The 11,889-nt window shown below is 35.7% G+C and overlaps 1 protein-coding gene across 2 annotated transcripts in view; it reads left to right on the top strand.

The window, feature by feature from the left end:
• The first annotated feature begins 2,047 nt into the window (after nt 1-2,047).
• LOC128263086 (roundabout homolog 2) overlaps nt 2,048-11,889 on the top strand; it is a 47,387-nt gene continuing 37,545 nt past the window's right edge. For both annotated transcript variants that reach the window (XM_052997783.1, XM_052997782.1), the window contains exon 1: nt 2,048-2,185. In XM_052997783.1, the coding sequence (XP_052853743.1) occupies nt 2,068-2,185 (118 nt within the window). In that variant the 5' untranslated portion in view covers nt 2,048-2,067. The remainder of the gene's footprint in view (nt 2,186-11,889) is intronic.

The raw sequence follows: 11,889 nt of genomic DNA, 5'->3' as shown, positions 1-11,889 counted from the left end.
AATAATTGAAGAAAATAAGGAAGGCAGCAGGAGCAGCACAAAAAGAGGATACTTATCGGACTGAAACGATAAGGGGTAAGGTAAGTGACATCCCATTGAAAAATGTTTGTATGTGCAATTTGTAGCATTTTAATTGTTGTTTATCCGATCTAGAACGGGGCCTTCCCGGGCATCAAAGTGCACCACCGCAAGCCACTGAGCTAATTTTGATTGCGGTGCATCAGCAGTTGAACGACGACGATGTCGGTTCCTAATTAACTGTGCCACTGATGTTTGGTTGCATTCAGCAGATTGGCCTCAAATGCAGGTTAACAGGAAGTTTAAATGCTTAATGCCTTCGGGGAATACAAAGCCCAAGGTAGAAGTCAAGTTAATTAAATCAGGGGAATAATGAATATGTAAAGAGGTATTAAAGTTTCTCTATTGGCTTTCAAAATTAAAACGTTAAATTAATAAATTCGTTTAATTGAAAAGAAAAAACATAATAATGTTTAAAAGAAATGTAAAAAGCTCTTAAAGTTTATGTATTTATTTATTATTATCATATAATCAATATATTTTAACAGTAAGAATATAAGAATGTCTAAAATACTAAATAATTAATATTTCAATAAAAATAATTCAATGTTTGTTCAAAAATAAATTATAAATGTAAATGCATTCATAAAAGAATGTCTAAGTAAATAATAATAAGTAAATAATTAAAAGATGATAGAAAAAATAATTATAAATGTTGAAATAAACAAAAGTTACATTTATGTTTTTGTTAATTATATTTAAGCACATAAAATGTTAAACAACAAGAAATTATAATTATTATTATTTCATAATATTTATGATGAAAATACTGATTTGAAAATGAGAAGCTTAATGTTTAACTAGCAGTATAAAATTTCCACAGCTGCATTGGAATTTAACGGTTATTTTTTTGAAATTCAAATTTGACTCGCTACTCTTTCTGACTCCCAATATCTCTTCGTAAATATTTTTCACCTTTCTCTCTAAATTTTTGTAAGCACTTAGAGAGCAAAGGAATTCCGGTTGGAACTCCGAAAATTTTGTTTATGTGTTTAATGCGCAGACTCACCACTTTTGCCGGCAGGATTCAGCAACAAATGTTTATCCTAAGGTCTGATAATAAACAAACTTGGCTGGGACCAGAAAATATATGAGTTTTAAGCAGAATACATTTTAGGTTAATTTAGAATCAAGCAATATAAGTCAGTAATTTATTGTACAAATTAGCTTTAAGGTTTTTAAATATATTTATAATTTTATTAAGCAAATATTTATTATTTATAATAATAAGCCAATGACTTCTAAAGGCTTGAAGTTGTTTTAAGATTAATCCTTTAATTCTTAATCAAAAAATAGACAAATTTTGTATATGGTATGATATTGTGACTGATATGACTTCTTATCACTAGACCCGTCCAAGTTCCCTTACATATATTTACTGCCTTTCTTTTCCTCGGTTTTTCCCCGCTCTAGAACAGCTGATTTCCCTGCAGGAATTCAGTCCGAAAAGTTTCCTTCGCTTTCCCCAGTCAAATTACGAAAAGCCCGAGCAACAACGAAGTGCGGAATTCACCACCCCAGCGAACATTGCTGTGGACTGTTCTCGGTCTCTGGTGCTAAGGAACCCCCATATCAACTTTCGGCATCGGCTCAGCCGTTCAGTTGAGTTTTGGTTACTGCCGCCAACGGTTAGCGAACCGAAAAGTGAGCGCGTGTCGAGTTTTTGTGGCGATTTTTGGTTCTTGGGGCCAAACATAAACAAACGAAGTGCGATTTTCCTCGGAATTCAACTAATTGATATCACACGGACATGGGCCGGCTAGACTTTGGCCAATTTTGGCCAGGCCAAAAGGAAGCGGAAGCATTTGAACCGCAAAATACAATGTGAACTTCAGGGGAAATGTAACGAATTGTGTGTAAAAAATCAAGCAACACGAATATAAATATATATTTATAGTATATATATATATATATATCTAGATCCCTGTGGGAGTTTTGCTCCCTGAGTTGAGTGTGTGTGCCAGTGTGTGTCGGTGTCTGGGCAAATAAATGCTCTTGCTACGCTTTTTTAGCCAGTTTATCTTAAGGCGAAATACTGTAAAAAATTGTAAAATGGATTTACGTTTCGTATTCATCGTTTTCCTGCTCAAGTGGACCCATGCACTAGGTAAGCTTGACTACAAAAAAAAATATATATAAAAACCCATCCTGGTCATGGATATCCTTCCTTCCTTTCTGGGTGTTTGAGTTTGCCTGGCATTTTCTCTGTTTGTTTGCAGCTGCCACAAAAAAGGGGGTGTACTCGGGGTGCAATTGAAGTGCAATTCAGCCGGCCTGCAATTGCAAATATTCCATAGAAAATTGCTCAACAGAGAGTAAGAGAAATGCAAGCTCGTGAATGTGTGACATTTGTATGGCTGTGCTATCCCGTAATGAGTTGCATTTAACTCATTCAACATGCAGCATGCAGCATTCAACATTCAACCTCACTTGGCCGAGAAGTTTTGGGAGCCCGGCATATTTATGATGATTGCCGGCAGGTGTTGAATGGGCACAAAGCTTCGAGCTGGATTCCAAATGGAATCCCTGCGATGTCAAGCTCGAATGCATATGAATGCTGTTTTATTGATACGCCAGGTTGTCTGGGAATCTGCATTCGAGAGTTAGTCTTGTCCCAGATAGAAAAATATTTAGGATAAGTACATTTCTGTATGTGTCAAGTCAAGTATAGAGAGTACTTAGTAAGCATATGAGCATCATTTATTTTAAACTATGAATTATGAACTAAGATTAATATATTAATAGCTATGCCTAATTAGGAATCCACACTTTTTGAAATTATTTGCAAGAATAAAATAATTTAAAATTAAATTTCATACTTTGTAAGTAGATAATTTGAATTCTTATGATTTTTTAAACAAAGATTTCAATAAAAATTAAATGGGATTTTTTATATCTCTGTCTTTAATTTATACATGTTTTAAATGGGATAAATGATAGCAGATATTTTTGTGTTCGTGTGATTTTTTAATGATATATTTAAATTAAATCTAAATTCAGAAAATACGGAACTTTGATTAATATTTTTTGAAAAAAAAAAATAAACTAACAACATTATTGAAATGTAACATTTTTGATAAGACAAGTGTGCACTTAAAAATTAGTTAAGTATAAATAGTGTGGATGTATATACTTAACTGATTTTAAATGATTTTCCAAAATCAAATACTAAAGATTTTTCATAATTTATACAGATTAGCTGCAATGAACATTCTGAATTTATATCCCTGCTCATCCAAACTAAACGTAACTTAAGTTTATTTGCCAGATAAGCATATATTTCCTGATTTGCATTTATTGGCCCAAACTGCTTGATAACTTTGAGGCATTTCCAGAATCATTTCTTCCGGCCAAACATACTTAAACGCAATGCATTGATTACTTCCTCCGCCGCAAAAACTTTTGCCAACTATAATTCATAACTCTTGCTTATCTCACCATTAAGTTGTAGCCATCAAATGGGAATACTCGTATGTGGAAAACTTTTATGCCAGACGCAAAACAATTTCCGCAGTTTCCACACGCCCAAAAGCAAATTAGTGGAAAATGTTTTTGGCAAGAAACAAGGACGAGATGGGGATTCCCCTTGGGCTGGCTAACTAACCGAAATGAGTATGAATTCGAGTCGTGGGCCTCGGATACCCATACTCAAAGTACTCAGGGCCATGACTCAAGCGGACTGCTTTTGTTGCATAATATATGCGCATTTAATAAGGGCCTTCCCACTACACTCCACCAAAAGTGAACGAAATGAATATGTAAATTTTGGTTGGTTGGCCCCAAAAAAAAAAAAAAAAAAAAAGAGAAACGACAACAAATGATACAAAAGATATTTCATATTTTCCGTAGGTGTATACTCGTCGTATGTGTGTACATTCCCATTTTTGCTGCTGTTGCTGTTCAATTTGCGTTCTTTACGCTTGACTCTCCTTTTTTGGTTAAGGGCATTTTTATTATGTAGTTCATGCATGTAAACGAATTCAATTGAATAATATCCTGTCATTTTGTTGTTACATCCTCTTCGGGCTACCCATTATCCCCCCTTGAAAAACCCACCGCGAAAAACTCCCCTCGTTTGGCATGTCAAAATTTTTATCAGCGCACAAAATCCGCAAAATGCAGGATGAAGGATATGGAGGAGTAAATAAATAAATCCCGACAACACGCGTGTTCCTGCTCCCGTATATCTTGCTCCCTTTCCCACATACTCCCTGTCTCGCTCCCTCTTTTTTCCACTCTGAAAAGTATGCAATAAATTTGGGAGCAAAAAATATATTGGCATTTTAGTGGGTCTGTTGGCTCCGCTCCTCTGCGTGTGTGCGGTGTGTCCAATAAAAGAAAATTAAATACTTTGGGCAAAGATTTTTCTTTGAGTAAATTAAATCGCACCTCTGTTACCGGCAGGGCTTACAGCTTTTGTCAGGAGCACAAAGTACTAAAATTGTAAATTAAAATAAATATTTCGAGTACTAATGCTTTAGTTCAACAAATATTTATATGAAACGGATTCTGTTTATAATCTGAAAAGAATTAAAATTATATGAACAATACACAAAATTCAGCTAGACCGTATGAATTTCGTCACTATTTTCTGTTGCTTATTTTTTGCCTTTAGTCCAATTTGTATGCCATTTTCGCATAACGGCTCCCAGTTGTTTGCCATACTTTCCGAATCTCAACTTTCTTCAACTTTGCTTAATTTATAAATTATGCATTTTGTAGACTACGTTACCAGGCAATTATCATTTTCCTGGGAAATTGCTGTTTCGCTTGTTTTTGTCTTTCGCTCATTTTTGTTTCGGCCCCCCGAAGAAAGTAGGCTACGCAAAATTAATTTCTTGTGTATATTTTTGCCTCTGTGTGTGTGTGTATAGTATTTCCCCGGCATGTGCGTGTGCTTATTTATTTGGCTGGGATTCAAGAAAAGGACTACACTCGGTTGTCTTATATTTTTGGGCCTCGTGCCTGGCGGCGGCCAAAAGCAAACGGCATAAATTTATTTGGCAAAAACACACAGGAGTAGAGTCAGCAGTAGAGCCATCTAAGAAAAAAAGTTTTGCAGACCGGAATATTAATGAGTATTTAACCTAAATTGTTGCTGCCTTTGATAAGTGCCATGAAATATTCCCCATGTAGTCATGCCGAATCTATTTTTGCCCTTTAACCCTGCGGCATCAATGGCAGACAGCGAAACTTGCCATATCTCTACTGAATGTGTGGAGGGTTTTCCCTTGCGTTGCTCAGGCATTAAATTACTTTAAAAGTACGGGGGCGGGGAAAAAAGGGTTAAATTATTTTAGATGCCGATGCCAGAACGAACCCCAGCGTTTTGCCTTTAAGACTTTTCTACCAAATAACTCAAAGGACCTGCCTTGAATTTTGCTCTTTTCCGACTTCGTTGTCGTTGCCCAGGAGAATAGGTATTATTTGGCCAGACTCGAGTTAATTGAAAAGGCGAAGGTATTTATTCCTAAAGGGAAAAGGACCGAGCCAGTCCAGTAATAAAGTAATATGGAATTAATTTGCAGTCTATTAAATATATAGAAATATTTCAGAAATTGAGCCAGCTGGAAAAGAGAAAATATTTACTTGGGATCTTATCAAACACAGTGGCAATTGACTAGACAAAATTAAGGCAAACAAAAAAGGGAAAAAGGTTTAGAGAAAACCAAAACAAAATATCACAAATATTTCTGGTCTTACTTTAAATGAGAATTAAAATTAATTTGTACGTATTTACATTTAATTTAAATTTTTTATTACAAATATTGCTGGTCTTACTTTCAAAAAGTGCAATTATGGCTCTATTATTTAATCCCATTTGAAATATTTGACTTAGTTAAATTACACCAACTATTCATCTGTTTATTTTAGTCAATTTCTACTGCTCTTACACACACAATTTCCATGCAAAGCAATTACCAGTTTCCAGTTGTATTCACAACGTTGGTCCTGACAAATTGTAATTTATCTTAGTCTTAGGCCAAAGGACCATTCAGTTAGATAGTCCTGTATAGTGGATGCACAGAGACACACACACGAGGAAAAATTTTAATTAATTTCTGCATCAATCGAACGGCTGTCATAATACAAATAAAAGAGATGCGCACAAAAACACACACGGATACTTGTTTATTTGTTTGTTGGGGTAAACGCACTAAGCAAACAATGTCCACAAAAGGACATGCACGATATGCCATTGAATGCGAACTCATAATCGCCATATTTTGATTAAGTTAATTAAGCGATTTCTCGTCCTTGTTTTGTGTGTGTGTGTGTGTTTTCGGACCAATGCTAATCCAAATTCCCCTGCCATCTTTGCGATTACCCGCTGAGCTTCAAGTGTTTGCCATGTGAAAACATAATTCATTTCATTATTATCCGAACTGGGCCAACAACAATAGAACAGCGGGTAGCAGAAACTGCAACAACAGCCATGAAAATAACAACAAGAGCTATAGCAGCAGCAACGGAGCGGGGCAATTGAGCCTAATGAATTGCCATAGTAAACGTGGCTGAAACAGCTGCCAAGGCGCAATGAGGCCATCAAAACTTTAAAGTGCTCGAGTTTGCCATTAAAAATGGAAGAGGCGAAAAAATTAACACTGGCAAAAATACGGAAACAAAAACATCAACAAAAGGCAGGAGTATTTTTTGCATAATGAACCGAAGGCGAAACTTTTATGCTTTCGGTGGAAAATGCTGAAGTTTGAAAAGCGTGTTGGGAAATTGGTTATTATACTCAAGCCACAGAACAGAAGACTATCATTGTTTGGGGTTTTAAAGCTACAGCACAAAATTATCTAGAAAGTTCAACAAAAACTGCATAAATAGAAAATTCAGTAAATTTAAAGAAATATTTAAATATTTTAAAATGCTTAGCTTGTTGCCAGCTGATTTGGTATGACGACAATTTAGTAGCATGTTTGTATTTATTTGCACTTGTAGGAATTATCATTAAATTATATTCCGAGTAAATTATCAAATCAAAAATCCTTACCAAAGTAAATTATTAAATCAAAAAAAAATATGAAAAATGATTTAATCAAATCTCGCATCACAACATCAACTATATATTTTTTAAACCTACTATTTATCTTGGTAAATTAAAGGCATAACTAGCCTTTATACAAATGAAAGGATATAAACAAATAGATATTTATAATAAGCCATTTCAATGTTAATTATTAAATTTATACATAAGTTATAATAAATATTAAAACAAATAGCATGGATCCATTTGGCTTCATAGTTTAAACAGTTATCGATTTTTAAACTTTAAATTAATATTTATAAAATGAACTTCCTCCCAAACCCTTTTTACAAAGCCATGACAGCTAACTGTGTCCTTTTAAAAGTAGAGTGCCCCAATATGACGACATAAACAAGTGTTGAGCATATTTTTTACGACAAGTTTGATATTTTCCAGAACCTCTTTTCCCACCAATCTGCCAGTCTGCGGCGCCGTCAAACAATCATAAAGCAAAAAAAAAAAAACAAAAAAATGGAAAAAAATAAGAATGCCATGCGGTCAGTGATGATGTGCTGGTGAAACTCCCACTCCGCTTTTGCATTTCTCGCGCATTTTTCAAATACTTACCCTTTGGCCGGGGTAAGGCGGAAAAAAAGGGTCCGCGAACCTGCGGAGCAAGTGTCATTGACATTTTAATGTGCTAATGAAGATGACGACCCCAAAAAGCGGAAGAAAAATGCTTAAGTTCATAATATAATCAAATTGTTATAAAAATAGTCGACAGGCTCCGTCGCCTCAATGTCCACAGCTTTTTATTGTAATTTTCCCTTCGTCATTATCGTCATTGCATTGCAGCTTTTTTTTTTGTTTGTACTATATACTTTTATACCAGCTGCTCAAGGACTTGCGGTGTTTATGGGTTGTGGCAAATTTTATTTATTTACTTTGTGGCTCTTTTTTTTTTCTTTTTTTCGCATTGTGAGTGCTTTAGTGCACTGGCAGTCATTTATGTCAAAGTTGTCAATTCATGAACGAAAATTTCTGGGCGTTAGCGTAAGCTGCTTTGTAAAAAGTGCAGAAAATGTTAAATGTAGGTTATAATTTTAAGTGCAGCAAATGGAAGGGAAGCGAAAAAGGGAAAAAAGATTGAGTGGCTGAGGCAAAGAGTTCAGCTGACAAACTGAAATTGAAGTGGGCGTAAAAGTTTTTCCCTTTAGTTTGGCTAAATAAACGGAACCGGAGTAATCAAGAATGAAGTTTATAATTGAAGTACTTCATTTCCGCATAAGTTCATGAGTAGTTTGGCCATTACAAATTTAAATGAGTATTTAAAGAAATTACAAGTTAAATTTAACATAAAGGGGAAGTAAAACATATTTTAGATTTATACATTTAATCGTATTGTAGCAGCTACATAATTTCACTTATTTTACCGTGGATATCATAACTTTAATTTCAACAGCTTTTTTAGACTCAACTGCCCTTTTCATCTATTTTAATATTCTCCCACTTTTTACAACGACATTAAATTTTAACTTTATAACTCTTATCAACCCTAAATCCTTAAGCGGCTTCATCTTTGGGGCACTTAAATTTTAAATGCCATTCGTTAACCCTTTCTGCCGCCTTTTAATGACTTATAATTTTTGCCAACTCATTGCTTTTGACTTCGTCCAAGGAAAATCGCAGCCATACTTTTTCGTCTTCACCATTTGTTGCGCCGGAAATATCGGAGTGAAGTCTGCATAATTTATCAATGCCAAAGCTGGACCATGATGATGAACGCTCTCGCTTGAAAATTGCCAGGACAGCAGATTGTAGCCAAGCCCATTTCATTGTCCTTTCTCGGTATCTTGGCGAATCGATAAACTTACTTGTTGCCCAACCAGAGGCCATAAAATTTGGGCTTTTTAACAAGCAAATCGAATAAAAGCCGACGACAGGGATATTGTTGATATGAGCGAACAAAATAATACAAAAAATAAGCGAAAAGAAAAGAAATGAAATGAAATGAAATGAAAAGGACATGCCTGCTGACCCGAGTCCAAGCTGCTTATCAATGGCCCAGGCTAAGCATTCCATTCCAGTCCCATCTTTTGTTGACTTACCTTTTGTATGCTGGCCATAGGACATTTTATATTTATTAAAAAAATGAGGACGAACTTTCGCTTGGTTTTTCGGGGGGTTTTTTGGGTTTTCTGCGTAATAGGCATCCGGTCATAAAAACATGAATTGTGGCTCTTAGCAGCAAATCCAATTGGGCATAAATCGGCTTTGTCGTCAGCACATGAGATGGATCCTTCCTGGTTTTGGTCCTGGTGTTCTGGTTCTCTGCTCCTCAAATTCACATCCCACTTTTCCCGTTTAGGTTCTCAGGTTCTGCTCGTTTTATGGCTTTGCTCGACTCTCCATTGTAGGCTTTATTTTATGTGCATTTAAGCACAATGCGCTTATTGACTTAATGACAAATGTAGTTAGGCAACACAATGACTGACAAGGCACTACGAGAAATGGGAGCCCTGAACGGTAAGTAGGAAAAGGTTTAGTAATTTTGTATATATTTCCAAGAGGAATCATATATTCTATGATAAAAGTTACGAGGAATTTTAAAAAGTTCTTGCCAAATATTTGTATAATTTTATATATTCTGGAAAAAGTAAAGAAATATGTAAAGTAATAACTTATTCTAAAAAATTATTTGTTAGTTACCAAGTTTGTCTTTGTGTTTTTAAAACACCCTATTTTATTGTTAAGGTTATAAATCTTCTAATGGGAGCATACTGAATTGAACAAAGCCGTAAACAGTTTTAAAATTACTTATTCTTTTTTTACTTACTACACAAAAAATCATCACTGGTTCTAAAATAAAATCTGTATTATTTTATTACAAATTCTGGCAGTGTTACATTGCATTCCTAGATCCTGTTTCCGATTCCCAATCCCGTTTCCCGTTTCCCGCTGCCGTTAACGTTTCTCCTGTTCGGTACGGTTCTGTTTGTGAGCCAAAGTGCTTGAGTTTCCTATTATAAGAGACTTAACTGAAATTGCATTGTGGCCTGCATCCTGCACTTGTCAACGCCAGCCCCGAGCTATTTTCTTCCTCATTCACTGCTGCTTTTCTCAAGGATGTTGACAAATTTACAAACGCGAAAGTGAATTTTCTTTCAATTTTGTTGCAACGACAGGAGACGGGATTGCCTTTCTCTTTCGCACTGCCTGCTTGGGCTCTCTCTCTTTCTTTCACTCAAACTCCTTTTTACTCCCTATTTTGCCTTTATCGCCTGCTTTTCCTGACAGGCAGGATGCGCGCCTAAGTAGTTTTTGTATAATTGCACTCGTCATTGTCGCCTGTCGACATCCTTGTTGGGGATCCTCTTTGGCCCCGTACTCCCCCTCTCTTTCACACCTGTCTACCCATCTCTTTCACTCCCTGTCTACCCATCTCTATCGCCCCCCTTGAGAGGAGTTAGCCCCGCGGCTGTGACAACAACAGCAATTAAGGAATGTTAACAAGCGCACTTTTCAACTTTGCCCCGCGGCCCTCTCTGTTGCACTTCAAAGGTGTGCCGCTGTGTGTGTGTCTGCTTGTGTGTGTTTTTTACTGGATGTGTGCCACGCCCTTACACCTCTTTTTTGCGGTGTGTGTCAGGCCAAAAACTTATCGTAGATCTGTGGTTTTGGGAGTGATTGCAAAAGAATTCATTCAAATTTTATGCCCTACAATTTTTAAAATAATATGTTATGCACAAAACAACTTAACAATTTTAAATTAAAATAAGGAAATAATAAATATCAAAAATATTGTTAGAAAAGGACCAAACATTCTGGGCTTGTAGGAATTTTTTTTATTATTTGAGTTTAGTTCTTGAACATTTCATACTAAATTATGATTTTGTCAGCACTAACACAAGATTCTCAAATGAATTACATAAATATTTTACTTAAAGGAGTATAGCTCATAATAAAAAATTGAATTGAAATAAATAAAATAAAAGCTAACTTTTCTTTAAATATTTTAAAGGATTATAAAACAACATCTGCTCAAATACGAACATGAAACTCCCAGGAATTATTAAAAGCGAATCGCTAAACCCAATTGAAGGCATTCAACCTTATCTTCTGAATTATTCATAAAGCTATACACTATAACCCAGTTGCATTCTCAATCAGACAATGATTGACACATTGCCTTTGAGCGCTTAGAGCACCGCCAATTAAAAATCAATTTCAACAGAACACTCCTTAACGAACAGCCTTACCCATAATTTAACAAATCTGGAAATAATTGAAAGTTGACAGACAAAATCCCAAAAAAACAACTAGCTGACTAAAGCGAAACTATGGCATAGTTTTAAAAATTCCCCTGTTGACAATTAAGTTAAGCAGAAAATACAACAAGGACATAAAGAACCCAAAACAAAACCATTCGCAGACATAACAGAAGCAAAACAAAAGCTGAAAGCTGAAAACTGAAATGCGTCAAAGGCACGCAACCCTAAAAACCAAAAAAAGGATAAGGGAGTGGGTAAAAAGGGGCGTTGGTGTGCGTGTGAGTGTGGGTGGGTGACAGATATAACCACCCACCCATGAGAAAGGAAGAAAACTGGTTTCGGTTTCGTTTTCGGTTTCTGCTGGTTAGCAACCCTAATTTACTTTTAATAACTTCATAGGCTGAGCTCAAAACAAGGATTGGGGGGCAGCATTAAAAGTGTCCTTTTTCACATGGACGAAAGGACGAATGCGTCGGCGTTAATTTCGATTTTGCTTAACGAGGGTTAAATGCCCGCCCCGCTCCAAAAACAGTTTAACGCAACTTGTCTGAGTTTGTCAGCAGCAAC

The sequence above is a fragment of the Drosophila gunungcola genome, unplaced genomic scaffold (genome assembly GCF_025200985.1).
Source record: "Drosophila gunungcola strain Sukarami unplaced genomic scaffold, Dgunungcola_SK_2 000001F, whole genome shotgun sequence".
Lineage (NCBI taxonomy): Eukaryota > Metazoa > Arthropoda > Insecta > Diptera > Drosophilidae > Drosophila > Drosophila gunungcola.
This window is presented reverse-complemented; position numbering and strand designations above follow the sequence as displayed.